At 44.3% G+C, this 18,081-nt stretch overlaps 1 protein-coding gene across 1 annotated transcript; it reads right to left on the reverse strand.

Annotated features, from left to right (window-relative positions):
• Positions 1-341: 341 nt before the first annotated feature.
• Pgrmc2 (progesterone receptor membrane component 2) lies at positions 342-16,898 on the reverse strand. Its single transcript, XM_021158916.1, has 3 exons — positions 16,452-16,898; positions 4,319-4,474; positions 342-2,761 (listed from the first exon to the last, which is right to left on the reverse strand). The coding sequence occupies exons 1-3, from the start codon at positions 16,849-16,851 to the stop codon at positions 2,664-2,666; spliced, it is 654 nt and encodes a 217-aa protein (XP_021014575.1). The 5' UTR covers positions 16,852-16,898; the 3' UTR covers positions 342-2,663.
• Positions 16,899-18,081: the final 1,183 nt, after the last annotated feature.

Here is an 18,081-nt window from a genome sequence, read left to right on the forward strand (position 1 = left end):
ACACAGCTCTACTTAGGGTATGCCCATTTGGGGGCTGCAATTTTCCTGTTTTCTAAAGTCATTGTTTGCTCTTACATGAAATGACTTTAACTCAGAGCTCTAAAGCTGAATTGTACAAAACCAAGTGTAGAGAGCCAGAGATGGGTCAGTGGCTGAGGGCACTGGTGCCCTTCCAAAGCACTGGAGTTCAATTCCACCACCCACACAGTCTTACAGCCGCGGTAATCCCAGGAACATGGGATCTGACACCTACTTCTGAGCTACACCCATACACATATAAATATAATTAAATATTATATACACACACACACACACATAAAACCCAAAAATGTACAGAATTAGACACAAATTATAAGTTCAACTTTTATTGTATGGCAAACATGGACCACACAACTTTAAAAGGTGGATGCAGTGTTTCTCAAACATGTCCAATCTTAAGTTTGATTGGAGGAACCACAAACAGATTTAGGCTCAGTGGATAGGAAGAATGTATACTTTGGAGCTTTGGAGCTGAGATGTAAATGGTTGAGCAATATGTGAAGCACTGTGTCTGAATTCTAACACTGAAGGATAAGAAAAAGAAAAAAAAAAAAAACAAAAAACGAAACATGTCCTAACCCCCGCCCCCATCAGTCAGGCCGGTTACAGACCCTCTAGGACTGGGTACCACACTACCTAACAATGAGACATTTGACTGGAATTAAGAAATTATCTACGAACACAGTTTATTTAAAGTCCAAAACACAAAACCACTTCCTTTTAAAAAACAAAATGCATTGTATTTTTACTGCATGAATACCTGGGGCTTCTCACAAACGCAGATTATTAGGCTCAACGGTTCAGATACACCAATTTCCTACAGCAGAGGTTAGATAATATATAACAATTTGCTTTTAGAAAGTGTTTTACATAAAAAGGAAGCACTTCCCAACACTCTTCAGTCTCCTTGAGTTCTTCAGACAGGATGTGGTAACAAGCACACTTCTGGAGGCTATTCCAGTATGCTAAGAGTGTAGCACCGCTCACCCTCTGCTTCCCATCGAACCTGAGCTTCTGCTTGCACTGCACCCATCAGGAACACGTCTTTAATGTCACCTACTTGGGGCTTTTCTCTGTAAGAGCAATCTGTCCCTGACCAAGAGTCCACCATAATGAAGCCAAAACCCGAACTAAGCAGGCTTTGAAATAGAACTTTTTCAACTGACAAGAACGGGATTTACTGGCTATGGGCACAATACTGTGTTTCTATGTCAGTTCCTACTTTGGAAGGCTGGTGCTTCCAGCACACAGAGTGGCAGCGAGGCCTGAGAGCACTGTCCACTGTAATATCCCTTCTTACCTGAACCACCCACAAAGGTGGACCTGCCTTGGAAGTTACACTGAGCATGGGACACGGACAGCTTGGCTAGTCAGGGCCTGATTTTCATTTCTAAGAGGGTTTCCCCCTCATCATGAATCAAATGCAGTATTATTAGTACATGACACACTGGCTCACGGCTCTGTATTTAGAGTCCGACTCGAGCTTATTTGGTTTATTGTACATGCTTTATTAAAACGGTACTCGTATTTACAGCATCGCAGGAAGTTTCCCCCAAGGTGCTCTCACAGACATCCAGACTCACTCACACAGACATTCATACCACGGCCCCGCTACCCACACCAGTGACGTGTGAGGGTCAGACTCCTAAAATTAGGCAGCTGTTGGGGAAGAGTTGTTGGTTTTTCAATTTTTCTTGGAAAAGAAAAGAGCCCAGGGGATGCATTTGGCCATCACAATGCTAGCTATGTTTGTGTTCTAACATATGGCAGTTAACACTGAGTACTCCTCTTCCATTCTACACACAGAATGACATCAGCCTCAGGCTCAATGCTGCTTGTAGTGACTTCTCAATTCACAGAGGGGCTTTCCCAAAAAGTAATTCAAGTTTATGGAAGTGAAATAAGGCACAATTAATATTGATTTGACCTAGCGGAAGGAAGGGAAAGAAATAAAACTGGTTTCAAATTATCGTTGCTGGGAACTGCTGACTTCAATCCATTGGATATTCCTCTAACTTCCAAATCTTTCTTAGAAGGACATTTCCCCCCCTTTTCTGACAAAGCCCCGAAAGAAAAGTTTGGGAATTCACGTTTGAATGTTTCAGTAGCCTGAACTTCTTAAATGAGTATGCAACCCCTCTTCCCTGCCCAGGGCTCTTCCCTTAACACAAATAAAACACAGCCTGTGAAACAGTATCCCTTGCTTTCCAGAGATCTGCACACTGAATAGCAAATACCTATCTGGTTGTCTTTGATACTTTTTTGTTTTGTTTTAAGAGTCATGGGAGGGGTGGGGGAAAGAAAGGAAGGTGGAGAGAGAAGGGGAGGAGGGGAAGGCGGGGCAGGGGAGGGGGAAAAACAACCCGGTGACTTTCTTGCTGTTAAGAAGGTCCTGTCTCCTGTTTAGGATGATGAAGCCCACCAGACATTACAACCAACGGCAACAAATTCACCTGGCAGCACAAACAACGCCTCATCCTCAGATCTTCAGTCAGGCAGATTATCTTGTTCACGCTTGTGAGGTGTTTCTCACAGCAGGAGCATCACACCCAAAGACTGGACATTCTCTGAAAGGGGTACGAGCTGCAGTTCTGAAGGCCCCTGGCTTTGGTTGCTCACAAAGTTCAGTCCTGTTTACTGTGATCCTTGGTGTCCTCCTCATCTGTGTACTCTGATGGCTCCTCCCCTGGCTTTAGGAGTCTGCCTACATAATCATATTTTTCTGAAAGATATACCAAAACAAAGTCAGTAGTGGTTCAATTTGTCTCCTGATCCCACTGTACTGCAAGAAGGCACACAGAACAAGCTGGAGTCACTTAAATGCACACAAGGTCTGAACACAAAGCAGCAGGACCTGACAAGGTCGGGGTTGCTCTTTAAAGGAGAGTTCAGTGTCAGTGGGTCTTAATCAGACACTATCAGCATTACTTGGCTTTTTAAATGTACACGCATGGCTTGTCTCAGAGCTGTCCAGCCTGGCTTTATAATATCATGAGTCTTGAAATGTGGCTGTTTTCTTTGTTGGTGGCAAGGGTGGAATCTAAGGCTTCGTGCAGGTGCCATACACTGAACTCCACCCCCAGTTCAACTCTTTTAAGTCTTAATAACCCAAAATATTAAAATCAGATGTAGTGGTTCATACACATAGTCCCAGCACTCAAGACTGTCATGAGTTTGAGGCCAACCTAGGCTACACACACACACACACACACACACACACAAAATGTATAATTTAATTTAAACAGTGGATTACAACACCCCCCCCCCCCCGCCCCAGTTAGCATTTTGGGATATAAACTACATGGAAGGAAATGGGAGACCCTGAGGGTGAATGACTATGGGCCGAAGGCAGCAGCACAGAGTATGGGGTGGAGAACCACAGGGTAAGCAGATCTGAGACATACTCTGGAGAAAAATGTGACAACATGGAAGGGAAAGGACAAGGACTTCTCTGAGCTCTGTAGGCCCGAAAGGCCCCTACCACAGCAGCACTCTTTCCCACACCGAGCTCTCTTCCTAGATCTGTCACTCTGCTCACTCTGACGTGCCTATTTAATTTACAACCGTTTATGCAGGTAAAACCTGTTTATTTTCCGTCTGGAAATAAAACTTAGGCTAAGTGAATTAAACCAAGACCAAGTCCACTAGCTGTGGGGAGTGTTAAGGTGGGCTCTACACATGGGAGAACCAGATAAAGGCCAGGAAGCCCACAGAGCTGCTCACAGACTCAGCAGGAGATGAATGGCTCAGGTGGCAGCAGTGTCGCCTGGGAGGTAAGAACTGATGCTGAGGGGCAGGACAGAGGGGACAGCATTCTTTCCTTACCACTCAAAGTTAAGAACAATTACATCATTTGCTACACATTACCATTAGTGTTGATATCGCTAATTCACCACTAACTCATGGTTGGAATCCAGGGCACAAGGAGGTCATACACAAGCTACTACTGTGGTACACCCTAACCCTTCAGCTTGTTTTAAATACAAGCCTGTGTTTAACAAAACAAAACCATTTCTTAATGAACAAGTCTTAAAAGACTATTAAAAGCATCACAATTTGAGACTGTTGGGTCCATTGGCATGTGCTGCCTTACCTGGTGCTAAGTTTAAATTTAAATACAGACTTTTAACCCAATTGCCACATGTACCAATTATATTAATATTCAGCAGCATTTTAAATACATCCTAATAATGGTGGAAAGGAAAACAGACTGTGTCCTTTAAAATATGTGCAGTAGCATATAGTTTGGTTTTCCAAAGACTCCCCCAAATGAAGATACCTTTAAACTGCATTTCCCATTCTCGAACACTCTCCATTTGCACTGCGTTCAAATCTGAGAGGTCATCATACTCATCTCTAAGTGCATCCTTATCCAGGCAGAATGTCGCCAGCCCCCTGGAGGCGTCCCTGCCAGCAAAGATGCCATACGGGCCCGCTGAAAGAGAAAAAGACAACTTAGAGCCTAGCACCATTTGAGAATGTGTCTGAACATCAGGTTTTCTCTGTGACTTGCTTTTGGTACAGAGCCTTAATTTCAAAAAAGGGAGATTCTGGATGAGATAATCAGAGATTTGTTGGAAATTTCCCTTTTACCAAAGTAAAGCTTTTCACTGAGAATAAATTCACTTCAGATACCCTGAAAACCCTGCAATGTGTATGCCAGGGAAGGAGAGATCAGTGGAACACAGCCCATGAGAGGTTAGCTACCCATGCTCCAGCAGGTGGCCCTACACCCATGCATATACTGACAGCACTACATGACCACAGTGGGTATTAAAGAGCACATTAAAGCAGGAGCAAAAAGCTGTGGTGGGGAGAAAGGAGGAGTTGGAGGGGAGGCAATGGGTTGGATTTGATCAAACATATCCTATTCCTGTATGAAATTCTTAAAACAAAAAACAACTTTAACCAAACTCGAGGGTTCACATGTGTACCAACGTCAGGTATCTAGCTCAATCTTTCTGCTTACCTCATGAGACAGCTTGTCTAATTAGCTCACTAATTTGGCTCAACTGGCTGGGCCAGACAATTCCAGGAACCCCGCCTCTCCACCCCCCCCCCACCCGCCAGCAGGAGCTAGTTTACAGGCATGCACAACTGGGCCTCACTTTTAATGTAGATGCTGGAGATCTGAACTCAGTCCCTCATGCACACCTAGCAAATACCTACCCTACAACAGACACCTTTAAGATTTAACTGTTTACATTTCATATGGCAGAAGGGGTCCCAAAATATCTTTCTGTTCAAAATGTTTCTTAAACAGGTTTAAATGATAACAAAATTTCTAAAACATATAATTCTACAAAGACAATTCCAAGTTTATGAGTTCCTCTACAGATAGCAAAAATCATTCTGGGGAAAGAGTTGTTAAACCAGCTAGAGGCTCCACTCTCACGCAGCTAGCTACTGGCCTGTTAAGAATGATACTTATTTTTGTGCATGTGTTATAAGTTTGTGTGTAAAAGATGTGGCCCTGAATAAATGTAGTCAGAGGACAAACTGCATCTTCCTTTGTGTCTCAGATCCAAATTCAGGTCAGGCAAGCACTATGCCATCTCCTAGGTCCATGGGAACCACTAATTTAATAAAGGGGCTATTAGAATAATGTACTGCCTAACTTAAAGAAAACAAGAGTAAAAATGCCTTGATTTCTAAGTGAAAGCCGGCCACACCTGTTCTCATTTGAAAGCATTAAGAAACTTCAAGTTAAGTGTTGGAAAGTACCCCCACCTTCTGAAACAGGAGACCAACCAAGTCTCACCTGAAGAGAACACCTTACCACCATGAGTGGTAACCTGGATTCCTGCCTGGACTTCATGTAAACATGACTAGAGTAGGAAGCTCATTCTTGGAAAGGTCTAGTCCATGGAGCTAGGATAGCTTTCCCAAGTGTTTAAGTAGCTTTTTTTTTTTTTAAGATTTATTTAATGTACATTATAGCTGTCTTTAAACACACAAGAAGAGGGAGTCAGATCCCATTACAGATGGTTATGATCTACCATGTGGTTGCTGGGATTTGAACTCAGGACCCCTGGAAGAGCAGTCAGTGCTCTTGACCGCTGAGCCATCTCTCCAGCCCCTTAAGTAGCTTTTCTAGGTTTGGCCATGAAGATGACATGTGTGCGGTGCTTCCAAGCTTCTTTAGTTATTAAGCATTGTTCATGTTACTAATGTGCATTAGGTAACTATCACAACTTACAACTAAATGACTATGTTTTTTCTCACTGAAATTGATACACTTATGGTTTAATTATTCTCCCAATAATACATTGTTTTGTCCCCTCAAATGTGTCTTCTATATAAGAAAATGAATATTCTATCACTGGTCAACACTTAAGACTTTGAAACTTTGCCTATGATCTCAACTGACATTCAAGGAGTATTAAACATTTAGAAAAATAAATTTAATATAGTTTCTACTTACAGAACACAATTCAAACGTTCACTACATTAGGGTTAAATACTTAAGAGGAAATGTGAAGTTCTAAAAGTAAGCAAGATAGGTTTCTAAGATAGGCAAGTAAGCGAGAATGATCTGATCTTCAGCTCCCTACTTCCTTTGTGAAGAATTCTACCTGCTTTGTAGAGAAGACTGAGAAATATGTTCCTCCAGTCCATAAACTAAAGTGTCCCTTTCCCATGCACAGACTTCTGAGGACACCATCTACTAAGGAGTCTTTTCTGACATGTTCTTTGCTCCCTGATGTAAGGCACTGAGGAACCTAAGTAGACTAAGTACAATAGGAACTGGGCAGTTTGTCTGACAGAGGAAGGCTTAGAGGTCTGGCAAAGAGTTGTCTTCCTCCATTCGTAACCCAAGGGCAATCCCTTCCCTTTCAGATGCTCTCCACAACAAATAATGTCATCAGCAATAGCATTTTGCAATGTGTGACTGTTCATAAAACAAAAACAACAAACATGGGGGCTACCCACGAAAAGCACATCTGATCTAGTGTATGATTTACTGAAACAGCAAATGATGTTTTCTGAGCATCAAGACTCATGCAGACATTATTATGATGATTCCAAACAGTAATCGGCTGACCTAACAGCTGTTGACTTTATGATGGTGAATATAATTGGAATTTTGATTGCTACCTGGACTAGTAACAGGTAGAACACTCAGTGCAGCTCCCGGGCAGCCATGAGATGAAGAATTCATAAATTACACTCCAGTGTAAAATGTAAGGTGAGTGTGTTTAACTATAGGCTAATGTGGGTGTTGTGAACATATTCAAGCTACGATGCTCCAAAAGGTTAAGTGGATTAGATACATTTTTGACTCTATTTTCTCTTCTTCCAGACAAGGCCTTATTATGTAGCCCTGGGCGGCCTCAAATTCACAGAAATCAGTCTGCCCCTACTTGTATCTGGTTGTGATTAAGATTATTTGTTTTAAAGTTCAAAATCAATAATCCCAGCATTCTAGAGTTGAGGGTGGGAGGGCTTTGAGTTTGAAGTGAAATAAACAAAACAAGAAACAAGAGAAAAAAAGACAAAAGCCAATCAACCCATCAGTTACTAATCCCTACAACTGCTTGCTTTGATACAACCATGCAGAATGGTGAGACTGATTTTTGAAATAGCAACAAACCATCATATATGCATATAATGAGGATTACATATAGATGCTCACTATGAAACAATGATATAAAAGAATAAACAGACAATGTGGTAAGTAAAATCTATAGCAGATGATTTCTTTGACTGTAGGATAATTATAATGATAAATATTTCATGAGAAGTACTTTGGTTATTTCCATGCTTCTCTTCAGCTCCTGAAACTGTAAGAAGACAGCTTACACTCTAACGGAGGAAACTCCAGGATCTGTAGAGCCAGGACAGTAAAACTCAAGTTTCTTTCAAGACAAGACATTTGTATGCTTGAGGGGCCACCCACCAAGTGACACACAGATGCTTCAAACTCAACATAGAGAAATTATTTTATCTATTAAAGTTGAGACCAAATTAGATGCTTCACTCCACATGACTGAAAATTCCATCTTGTTTCTGAATGTCCCATCACAAGGCTTAGCCGTATGGAAAGTGCATCATCTGCAGGAAAAGGGCGAACTGGAAAGCCATCAAGTTAAAAGACACAGCCCATTCATGTCTCACATGGCGACTATAGATTAAAGCACATGCACACACACATATGACCCAAAGTAGAATGAGAACAAAAGGAAGGAAAGGAGTATGAGACAGAACTTGGACATAAAGGTAAGTCTGAATACATAAACCTACGCGTTTGTGGTCTAAAACACTATACAGGGCTACATGATGCAGCTAAGTGCTGGAGTGCTTGCCTAGCGCGAGATGCCAATGCCTAGTACCACACACACAAAAGCAAAGATAAAAATGCCACGGAGGACTGGTGAGGGGCTCAGCAGGTGATGGTGTTTGCCAAACATACTGACAACCTGAATTCTGATACCCAGATCCCATGACAGGAGGAGAAAGGATTCCTGAAAGTTGACCTAGAAACCTCCATATATATGCTGAGTGCCAGTACTCATGAACACACAGAATAAAATATCAAAACAATAAGGGCTGGAGAGATGGTTCAGCAGTTAAGAACACTGGCTACTCATCCACAGGGCCTGAGTTTGATTCCCAGGACCCACAAAGTGGCTCACAACAGTCTGTAACTCTAGTTCTAGGAGATCTGATGCTCTGTTCTGACCTCCTCAAGGCACCCAGGATGCAGCCAAATACTCATACACATAAAATAAATTTACAAACAAAACAAAACATTCCAAAATTCCAGCTATGGCACTGAGGAAGTATTTGCAAAGGCTGAAATGATGAGATCACAATAGAAAAGATGTGTCAAAGAATATAAGAACAAATGTATGTAGAAAAGGAAACAAAGTGACTCAGATTTTCCTTAAAAATGTCCATTTTTGGAATAAGAATAAGAAGATAGTTCACTTTTTAAAATGCCTGCCGCACAAGCAAAAAGACCCGGTCTGGCAAGATGGCTTAGCAGGAAATCACTTGTTGCTAAGCCTCATGGCTTGAATTAGCTAACTGGGCTAATTTAATGGAAGAAATGACTCCAGCAAGTGCTCTGATCTCTACATATGTGCCATGGTGTGGCTGCTTCATGTATGTATGCTTACATACATACTCTAAGTAAATGTATATTTTTTTTTTTAAAAAAAGAGACCTAAATTCAATCCCTAGGATAGTCACTGAAAATTATAAAGGTGGGTGTGGTAGTATATTTGCATTCTTAACATGCAGGGAGGTGGAGACAGGCCAATCCATTGGGCTCTACTAGCCAGCCAGTCTCATCTATAATGGGCTGGATAGTTTAAAACTTACTGAGTTCTAGGCAGTGATAGGTGTCTGCTAACACCTCACTCAGAATAGGAGAAATAAATATTATATAGCAACTGGGACACTTTTAACATTACACCCACAAAAAAAAAAATTGAGCACTTTAAAGCATTACATTTTTGGCAAGGATGAGAAACAGGCAACTTTATGAAATACGCATAGGTCAAACTCTCTGGAGGGCAGCTCCAAATGAAGTCCCCACACTATGTATGGGCAGCCACACCATCAGCCTTAGTAATTCTGCTTCTAGGACTCACAGCTCTATTTACATCTAGAACATTGGTACAAGCTGTTTCCCACAGTCATTACTAAGAGATGGAGGAAAACTCACATGCTCATCAACAGAGGCTGTTAACAAATAGCTTCCAGTGACATCAAAGATACGAAAGGCTCTCAGGATTGTGAACTACTATTCACGGTATGTACCCGTACAGGATAATTAAGTGTGGGGGAATAAGACTCATGCTCAGATGGTGTGACCCGCACAGCACCGCTCCGCAGCACTAAGGCTGATCCCTTTCCACTGCAGAGCTACATGAGGGGCTCTTGGGAGGAGCCTTACTTTTCACTGTACATTCTTTAGCGTTTTCAGTCTTGAGCATATATTATCTTTTAAAAATGTGATTAAAAAAAACCTTACACACAGGCATTATTTTAGGACCTACTCTAAAGCACTCTACATTTGACAGTTCATCGAACACTCCAGAAAGTGGACAAGAAAGAAAGAATGCAGTGGCTGGTGGAAAGCAGATGAAGCAGAGATGACAAACGACAGCAAGGAAGCACAGCTAGGTCAGCAGTGTGCCCAAGAATAAAGCAAGAGGAGTGAAGAAAGACTCAACTGCCTAATGTAACCACAATCTAAGGAATGGGCCATAAAAAAAGACAGGCTCGAAGAGCAGATGGGAGGTTAATACGCATCTACCTGTCTTCCAGGGGAAGATGAGAGAATGGAGGAGTCAATAACTTAAAGTCCTGTTTAAATGTTCTAAAATGGATGAAATGGCATGTATTCACAGACTTTTAGCAGAATCCAACATGTTAAAAATCAAATCTGGGGGCCTGGGGAGAAGCTTAGTCAGTGAAGAACTTGTTGCACAAGCAGACCTATTTTGGATCTCCAGCACTGTACAGAAAGCCAGCTGTGTTCCTCTAACTCCAGCCTGTCACGGAAGCAAGGATACAAACATCCCTGGAGCTTGGTGGCAACCCAGCCAAACTGGTGAGCTCTAAGTTTAGTAAGACCTTGCCCCAAAAAATAAGATGGAGAGAGGCTAAAGACAGTGCTGTCCACCTCTGCCATCTACATGCAGTGCACACACAAGCACACATACATACAATACAGCAGGACCATAAGACAGAGAAAACTGCCTCAACCACAACAAAACTGAGAAAAACAGATCAGTAAAAGCAAACTTCTTGTTAACAAGAGGCAGACGACAATGACACACACCACTCAAATGAAGGTGTAACAAGAATGTACAATTTCATTTCCTGACCTCAAGTCATTACTCCTGAAAAAGGACAGATAAAGGACACGAATTTTTCTTGCCAGTGAAAAGAACTACAGACCTTTTAGCACAATGAAATGGAACTCTAAGAAAGACTGAGGTCCAAGAAATAGTAAACCACATAATAAAGACCTGAGCTCTGTTCCCAGCACCCCCCGGGCAGCACCAGGAGAGCTGACTCCTTCTGCTGGACTCTATAGGTGCCCACATATATATATATATGTGCTATACACAAACACATACACTTCGCAAAAAGAAGCCACTTCCAGGGCTAGGATGTAAGTGAGAAGCAGAGCCCCTGCCCACAATGTCTGCTGCCCAGGTCTATCCTCAGCACCAAGGAGGAGAAAAGCCGGGCAAGTGGCAGTAAGGTGTCTTCAATAGGTAGGTTTTCCTGATTTGCATGGGATAATATTTGGCTAAAATTCTTCCACTGTTCCAAAGGACAGATGAATATCTAAACCGTATCTTAAAATCACTAGAAGAACAGAAACAGATCAGAGGAGAGGAGAAAGGGGAAGGGAGAGACTCTGAGGTGAGGACCCGTGTGGAGCTTTTTTTCTGAGGTGAACTGTGCTCAGAGTACTGCTAGTCACAGAGGTATGGCCAGAGGCTATGTTAAGTAAGATGGTGGAACAAGACGCAATGAGACTGGAGCTGTGGGGACATCAAATGCTGAGGAGAAGCTTAAAATCCACTTACGTGGTTTTTATCAGAATAAACAAAACAACACAAGGTGGTTTCAAGGGCTAAAGTAACAAGTCTTAGGCTAACAAGAAGTAATCAAAGAAACCAAGCCTGAAACATCAATGGAGGTGACAGGGAGGGGTCTGACAGAACAGCTATCATATGACATATGTCATAAGGCAGATATGACAGGTCTAGACACAGTGCTAGGTGGCTTCCATGTCTTCACACCAGCTGTGCCCATTTCAGAACACTCCCACACCCGAGCTCTGTGCAGCTGGCCCCTTCAAGTTTAAAGCATCACACCCCTACTTTGTGAGCATCTAACAGAAATAAGGTACTTCCAAAGATGCAAATAACCCCTTGGTCCCAACCCAAAATTTCATTCACAGCACACTTTTCACTACAGAGCTTAACTCTATACTGAGATGTGTTTGCATACTGTCTGTCCTCCTCAAGAGATAGATGTCATTTCCGTGGATATGGTCTGATGTGTACCAAAGACTAATTCTATGTCTGAAAACACCTTATTTAAAGTCTTGTAGTAAAATCTAAGATGCTCCTTCTCAGTAGTTAAAGATGGAGCTGAAGCCTTTATGAAAGCTCTTGAAAAAGGTGAGAAAGACACCAAGAATTACACAGTGACGTCCACCATGGGCTCATGGGGAGGAATGCCTACTTCAGACTGTCCAAAGGACCTTGGAAACCATGAACAGTTAGCTCAGTACGTGTGACTAGTTCTGCTCCTTACTTTTTTTCTTCGAGACAGGGTTTCTCTGTGTAGCCCTGCATGTCCTGGATGTCCTCACTCTGTAGACCAGGCTGGCCTCGAACTCAAAAATCTGCCTGCCTCTGCCTCCCGAGTGCTCCCGAGTGCTGGGATTAAAGGCGTGTGCCACCGCCGCCCGGCTGTTCCTTACTTCTAATGGCAATCACCACCTTCTGTTATGGTAACACTTTAGTATTTAACACAATATAGTTCCCTAAAACGATAAAAACAATGCATCTGACACTGAATGCAACTAAGGAGGTACTACGAAATGCTCTGCACCATATACAACTCTTCTCAACTTTGCTTTCTGTCAAGTAAAGCTGAGGAAATGACAGCATGGCTAGCCTGGAGTGTAACTATGTAGCCAGGTTATTCTAAATAATGGCCATTCTCCTGCCCCTGCCTCAAGAGATCTGGTATAGCAGGGGTGAGCTACCATGCTTAGCTCCTTCAGAAAGCCGGTCCCTTTACCTACTGGTAGCTAACAAGATGCATGCGGTAACTAGCTCAACAAACCTAGTTGGCTCCAAAGCAAGAAATTGTAATGGCAGCTAGATTGTGACAACTCTGAGCTGTCCATGCAGCAGCAGGTCAGGCTGGGCTTGGCCTTTATGTTGCAACTCTTGCTTAAACTGCAGGTTTATAAATTAAAATGTTAAAGAAAAATGAACATATTAAAGACAAGATTAAAGAGGAGGAAGGGTTTAGGTTCGTGAGCTCCTTTCCTCGGCTTCCTATTAGGCAGCGCAAAGGGGCTGCTTGTGTGACCTTCCCCTTTTCAGTGGAAATTAAGAGGTAAGTTGGCTTTGGCTTTGGCATATATTGACAAACGGGAGGAATAAGGGGAAAAATATCAAATAGCCCAAGTATATGCTTTTTTTTGCATTCCAAAAACTAAGACTCACAAAGTGCTACTGTAGTAATATAACAATTTACGATTACACCATTAAAACAGTCAAAACCTGTTCTGAATGTGAGCATGGGCTGGATGGGTAACATGACAATGAGAAGGTGCGACCTGTGAAACATGGTGAACTTGGCTTTGAGTTGTAGTGTGGCTACTTAGCAGGTAGGTACTTTGGGACAAAAATCTCCAAGTTTCAGTTTTTACAAATGTAAAACGAGAATACAAATATCCTGTAGTAGCATTTTAAACAATAAATGAAACACGCTCAGGAGACATTCCCAGGCCTCAGAAACTCCCGGAGAAGCTAGAGTACAGCCCACCATGAAGCCAAGGTTTAGTGTGGTAGCCATGTAGCTGAGTATCTGGACTGTTAGTAAAGAACTCATCTTAAACTATATTAATTTTAGTTAGCCATTTGTGGCCTCGGCTACCATACTGGGTAACTAGGACGTAAAAGCCATGAAAACAAAAACTTGTTTGAAGTTCAAACTCTGTATGGGAAGGAACCAGAAAAGGGTATAAAGACAAGACCAGTAACAGGATTCTCTGTAAGTTCAGCCCAGAAGCTCTCTACCACAAAGTATATAAACTTTGTGGTCAAACATATCTGGATTTCCCAGATTTATTTATGTGATCCAAGCCAGTTTACTTAAACCTCAGACTCATGTGTAAGGCAAATACTTTGCAGAAATGACAAATGCATGATCCAACCCATTCATTGGATCATTAGATGCTTAGGAACTGCAGTTTCCTCCATGATCACACTATCTTTCCAAGCTGGCCAAGTACCTGACTATTAGAGTATAAAATACTATACTAACAACAAAGTCAATGCGTTCTGACAAACAGTTGGCAATGAACTACATTTGAGATATTGCCATTTTATTTTTAAGAACTGGAACTTTAAAGATACACAGCTGTAAGAGATGTGTCCAGTATTATGGAGGAAAAAAAAACCCTCACAGAACAAACCTTAATCGTAAAACCTATCATTGCAGAATGGAATACACAGTGGTTGGAGAGAACAGTAAGCCTGCCAGCTCTTGGCTGAGTTTTTCAAATTACTAAGATTCTCAGGTAAGGAGAGCTGTAGGCTGAATTATAACACCACAAAATTATTGCTTTTATTTGAGGATAAAATCAAAGTTACAGGCAAATTTAAATTTTACATTTATATCCTAGCAAAAAACTGGCATCAAGTCTCCTGGAAAGTACCACAATACTTCCTATCCCTGAAAAAAAAAAAAAAAAAGTAAGATCACTAGATGTTTTGGCTCCATTTAAGTTTGTCCAAATAATAAAACCTTCCAGATATTCCTATTAGATTGCTTACTGATACCAGTAATAAAAGAACAAGGAGGTGGTTCTCTGTTCTTTTTGTTTTCAGACGGGTCTCACTATGCAGCCCCAAACAGCAGAGACCTCACAGAGGTCTGCTTGCCTCACTCCAAGGCCTCCAAGATGGTTTTTCACTATTATCAGTGCTCAAGCCCAGGGACCCACTCTACAACACACCTCTTAGTTTTCAACCTTTGCCACGGTTGCCATGGAGACTGCCAAACTGACTCTTTCCTGATGTATAAGGACCGATAATGGGTCTTTTTACAAATACTCTAGACAATCTTTAACCACTGAACACACTTCAATCCAATGAGGGAAATGTGTAACTTGGTACAAAATCTGTGTAAATTCTTCACTTTTAAAAGTTTATTTGACTTGGTCCATGTAAACAAGGTACTTAGGTCCTATTCTCTTGTTCCACATGCTCTTAAATTTAAAAAAAAAAAAAAGTATTAACCATGGGAGCTGATGTAAGTATGGAGACATGATTTTTGTGTTTATATATCCAGAAGGAAATACACACACATACATACATACAAAGAGATTAACAGATTCAACATCAAATGCTTATTTATGTTTCTTACCTCTAATCCAATCAACAAACCAAAACACTCCTAAAATAGCATCCAACTGAGCATAGAAATCAGAAGCGTCTTCAGTATCAATAAATTAATCAGGGGCAATAACAATTAAAAGGAAACCTAGCTTAAATGTTGGATGCATTCCTTCCAATAAGGGGTCACTTTGGTCTCTAACTTCATTCTTACAACTCATGCTCTTTCTTCTCCCCCCCCCTTCCCCTCCCGTCTTTAAAGTTTAATATTAAGCACTGCGTAACCAGGCCACACAATGATGTTCAATTTTATGGGCTACCAACAGATACCCGGGATCTGAAGTTTATTTTCATAATCTGCAATATAGATTACCACTACACTGCAAAAGGGCCTCTAACGGCAACTACCTTCCACATAATTTTCTGAAAGTAAAGTTGTAAAACCTTCAGTACATGCAGGGCAGGGGGCGAGAAGTTCGACGCTTCTAGGTTCGTGCCCCCCTCAGCCCCCCCTCGCCCCCCCCCGGCGTCCCATTCTGCTAAGGGAAAATACAATAATTTATTTTCAACGGGTATTTGAATACTTATTTTACTATTAGCAGAGAAAGAAGGAGAGGAGGGAAGGAGGGAGAGACTGAGAGTCGGAGACAAGAGACACGCCTGCCTCCTGGGCAGATGAGCTCCACCCCCTACACTCAGGGCCAATATCTTTGCCAGTCTTACTTATTAAGGTTTACGTTCTGGTCCGTCCTCATCTTACATACAGTTGTTAATCTTGGAAAGCATCTTGGAGCCCAAACTGACTTTTTAGAAAAAGAATGAAAACGAGTCCGGGGTGGTTGTGAAACCGAGCTCCAGGGCTTGGGACTTGAAACTACGTGTCCCTAACCCTGACTCTCGGCAGACAAGTCCGGAGAAGGGAAAAAGTAGGCAACTGTCAGACAGACAACCCAGAATAAGAAGAAAGCTGTCTTAACACTGGGCCAAAAACTTTGGGTCGCCACTTTAGCCCTCTTGCCCCGACAAAGCCCAGAAATCAAAAAGCTCCGAGGAAAGGTTGAAAGCCAACGTGACTAGAGACAACTCTTTTAACAATTTTGAGAATTTCAGCCCCAGGAAAAGCTGCGAGGAGATACGGATTGGGAAAGGCAAGGAACGCCGAGCGCAGGTCTGTGAGGCGCCACTGAGCCCCCCACGACGCCCGCAGCTAGGGGCGTGCGCGGGGCTGCCGTCCAGGAGCGGGGCCGCGGCGGGGATAGGGTGTCCCGGGTCCCCACCCCGACACCCCTCACTCCTCACCGGGGCCGTAGAACTTGCTGCCTTTGGTCACGTCGAAGACTTTCCCATTGACCGCGAGCAGGATGCGCGGCGTGCGCGCCCCGTCGTACTGGCGCAGCTGCTCCAGGCTGAAGTCCCGCTTCTTCATGCGCGGCAGCGTGGCGGCCGGGCTCTCCTCGCCCGCCCCGGGTCCCGAGCACAGACCACGCCGCCCCCAGCGCACCCACAGCCGGTAGGCCCCCAGCAGCACCAGAGCCACCAGCGCCACGTTCAGCAGCATCTCCCCGCCCGTCGCCAGCAGCGCCGCCACCCAACCGCTCCTCGCCGCCGTCGCTCCGGCGCCACCCGGGCTCCCGTCGCCGCCACTCTCCCCGCCGCTCCCCAGGGTGCTTAGCTTTACGTCCCCATCACCCGCCGCCATCACTGCCCGCCAGCGCCTTCCTCCTCCCGCCCCCTGCCCTCCCCAAGCCCGCGGCCCTGCCCACCAGGCGGCGCTCAGCCAATCACGTGAGGGGCTGGGGCGTGGCAGCGCCGGCTGCTTATTGGCTGTTGGCTGGGTAACGTTGTCTGGCTTAGCTCTCGCAGCTCCGGCTCTGGCTGGCAGCGCGCGCGGGCAACGCCCCGCCCACCTCGCCCCACACTTCCCTGCTCTCACAGCCCCAACGCTTTCAGCCTGGGGAGTGTAAGGGAGGGGCGGGGCTGAAGAAAAATAGAGTGTGCGTGGGGCGGGGGGGGGGGGGGCGAGCCGGCTGTGCGCGTGCGTACTCGCGCGTATGGGCGGAGCGCCGTCAGGGCGCGTGCGCGGGCCCTGGGACGCCACGCGCTGGGCTCTCTGTAGCAACCCCTCCCTGCTGCGCGCGCGCGTGCGCCCAGAAGCGGCTTTTCTCTGAGACGGCTGGTTCGCGTCTGTGACGACGCACGGCGGAGGCCGCAATGGGGCGTGAGCTGCGGGGCCGCGTTTGAAGCTGGGCTGCGGGCACTAGCCCCAGCTGCGACGGACGCTCGGGTCCCGGCCCACGCTGCTTTTGGGCAGTGCTCCTAACCGGAGTCGGACGCAAGCTCTCCTGCGCTTTGCTCCCCGGCGGTGGGCGTGCGCGGATAAAGCAGCCTGTGGCTCTAGCTCCATAGCCTTGCTCGGGGCCTGCGAGAGCACTGGCTTTCCAGTGTGAATCCCACCCATCTCGCGCCCTCAGCTAGTTTGACAGGCTTCTGTCACTCTGCTTGTGAGGAAGGAAGATGCTTCCAGGGAATGGCCACTTCCTTGTAACTTTATACAACCGGGGGGTGGGGGACAGGTATAGACGAATGGTGGCAGCCTAGGGGTGAGCTACCCGGCATAAAGGAGCTGACTCAGGCTTTGGCGTGAACAGTATAGAAAAGTAGGGATGGGCTTTTCTGGCTGCTGTTAGTTTTTAGATAACTGTCTTTAGTGTCAGTGGACAGGAGAGCACTACCCACTAACGATACTGGTGATCATAACTTCCCTAGAGAGGTTTTAACACTCGAAAGGATGGGAAACCAGCCACTGTACATAAGACTCTCATCGTGGCTTTGGCGGGGGGGGGGGGAGGTGCTGAAATTTTTTTCTGTAATGGATTATATATTTAGGTGCTGTGGGCCATAGGTCTCTCTGTCCCAACTGTTTAACACA

Source organism: Mus caroli, chromosome 3, assembly GCF_900094665.2.
Source record: "Mus caroli chromosome 3, CAROLI_EIJ_v1.1, whole genome shotgun sequence".
NCBI lineage: Eukaryota > Metazoa > Chordata > Mammalia > Rodentia > Muridae > Mus > Mus caroli.

Bases quoted from the DNA above. Each gene is read 5' to 3' on its own strand.
- Pgrmc2 (XM_021158916.1), bottom strand. From the start codon at position 16,851: ATGGCGGCGGGTGATGGGGACGTAAAGCTAAGCACCCTGGGGAGCGGC. The intron at 4,475-16,451 runs GTGAGGAGTGAG...TTTCTCTTTCAG, and splicing joins CAGCAAGTTCTACGGCCCCG to CGGGCCCGTATGGCATCTTT. The intron at 2,762-4,318 runs GTATCTTCATTT...TATATCTTTCAG, and splicing joins ATGGGAAATGCAGTTTAAAG to AAAAATATGATTATGTAGGC.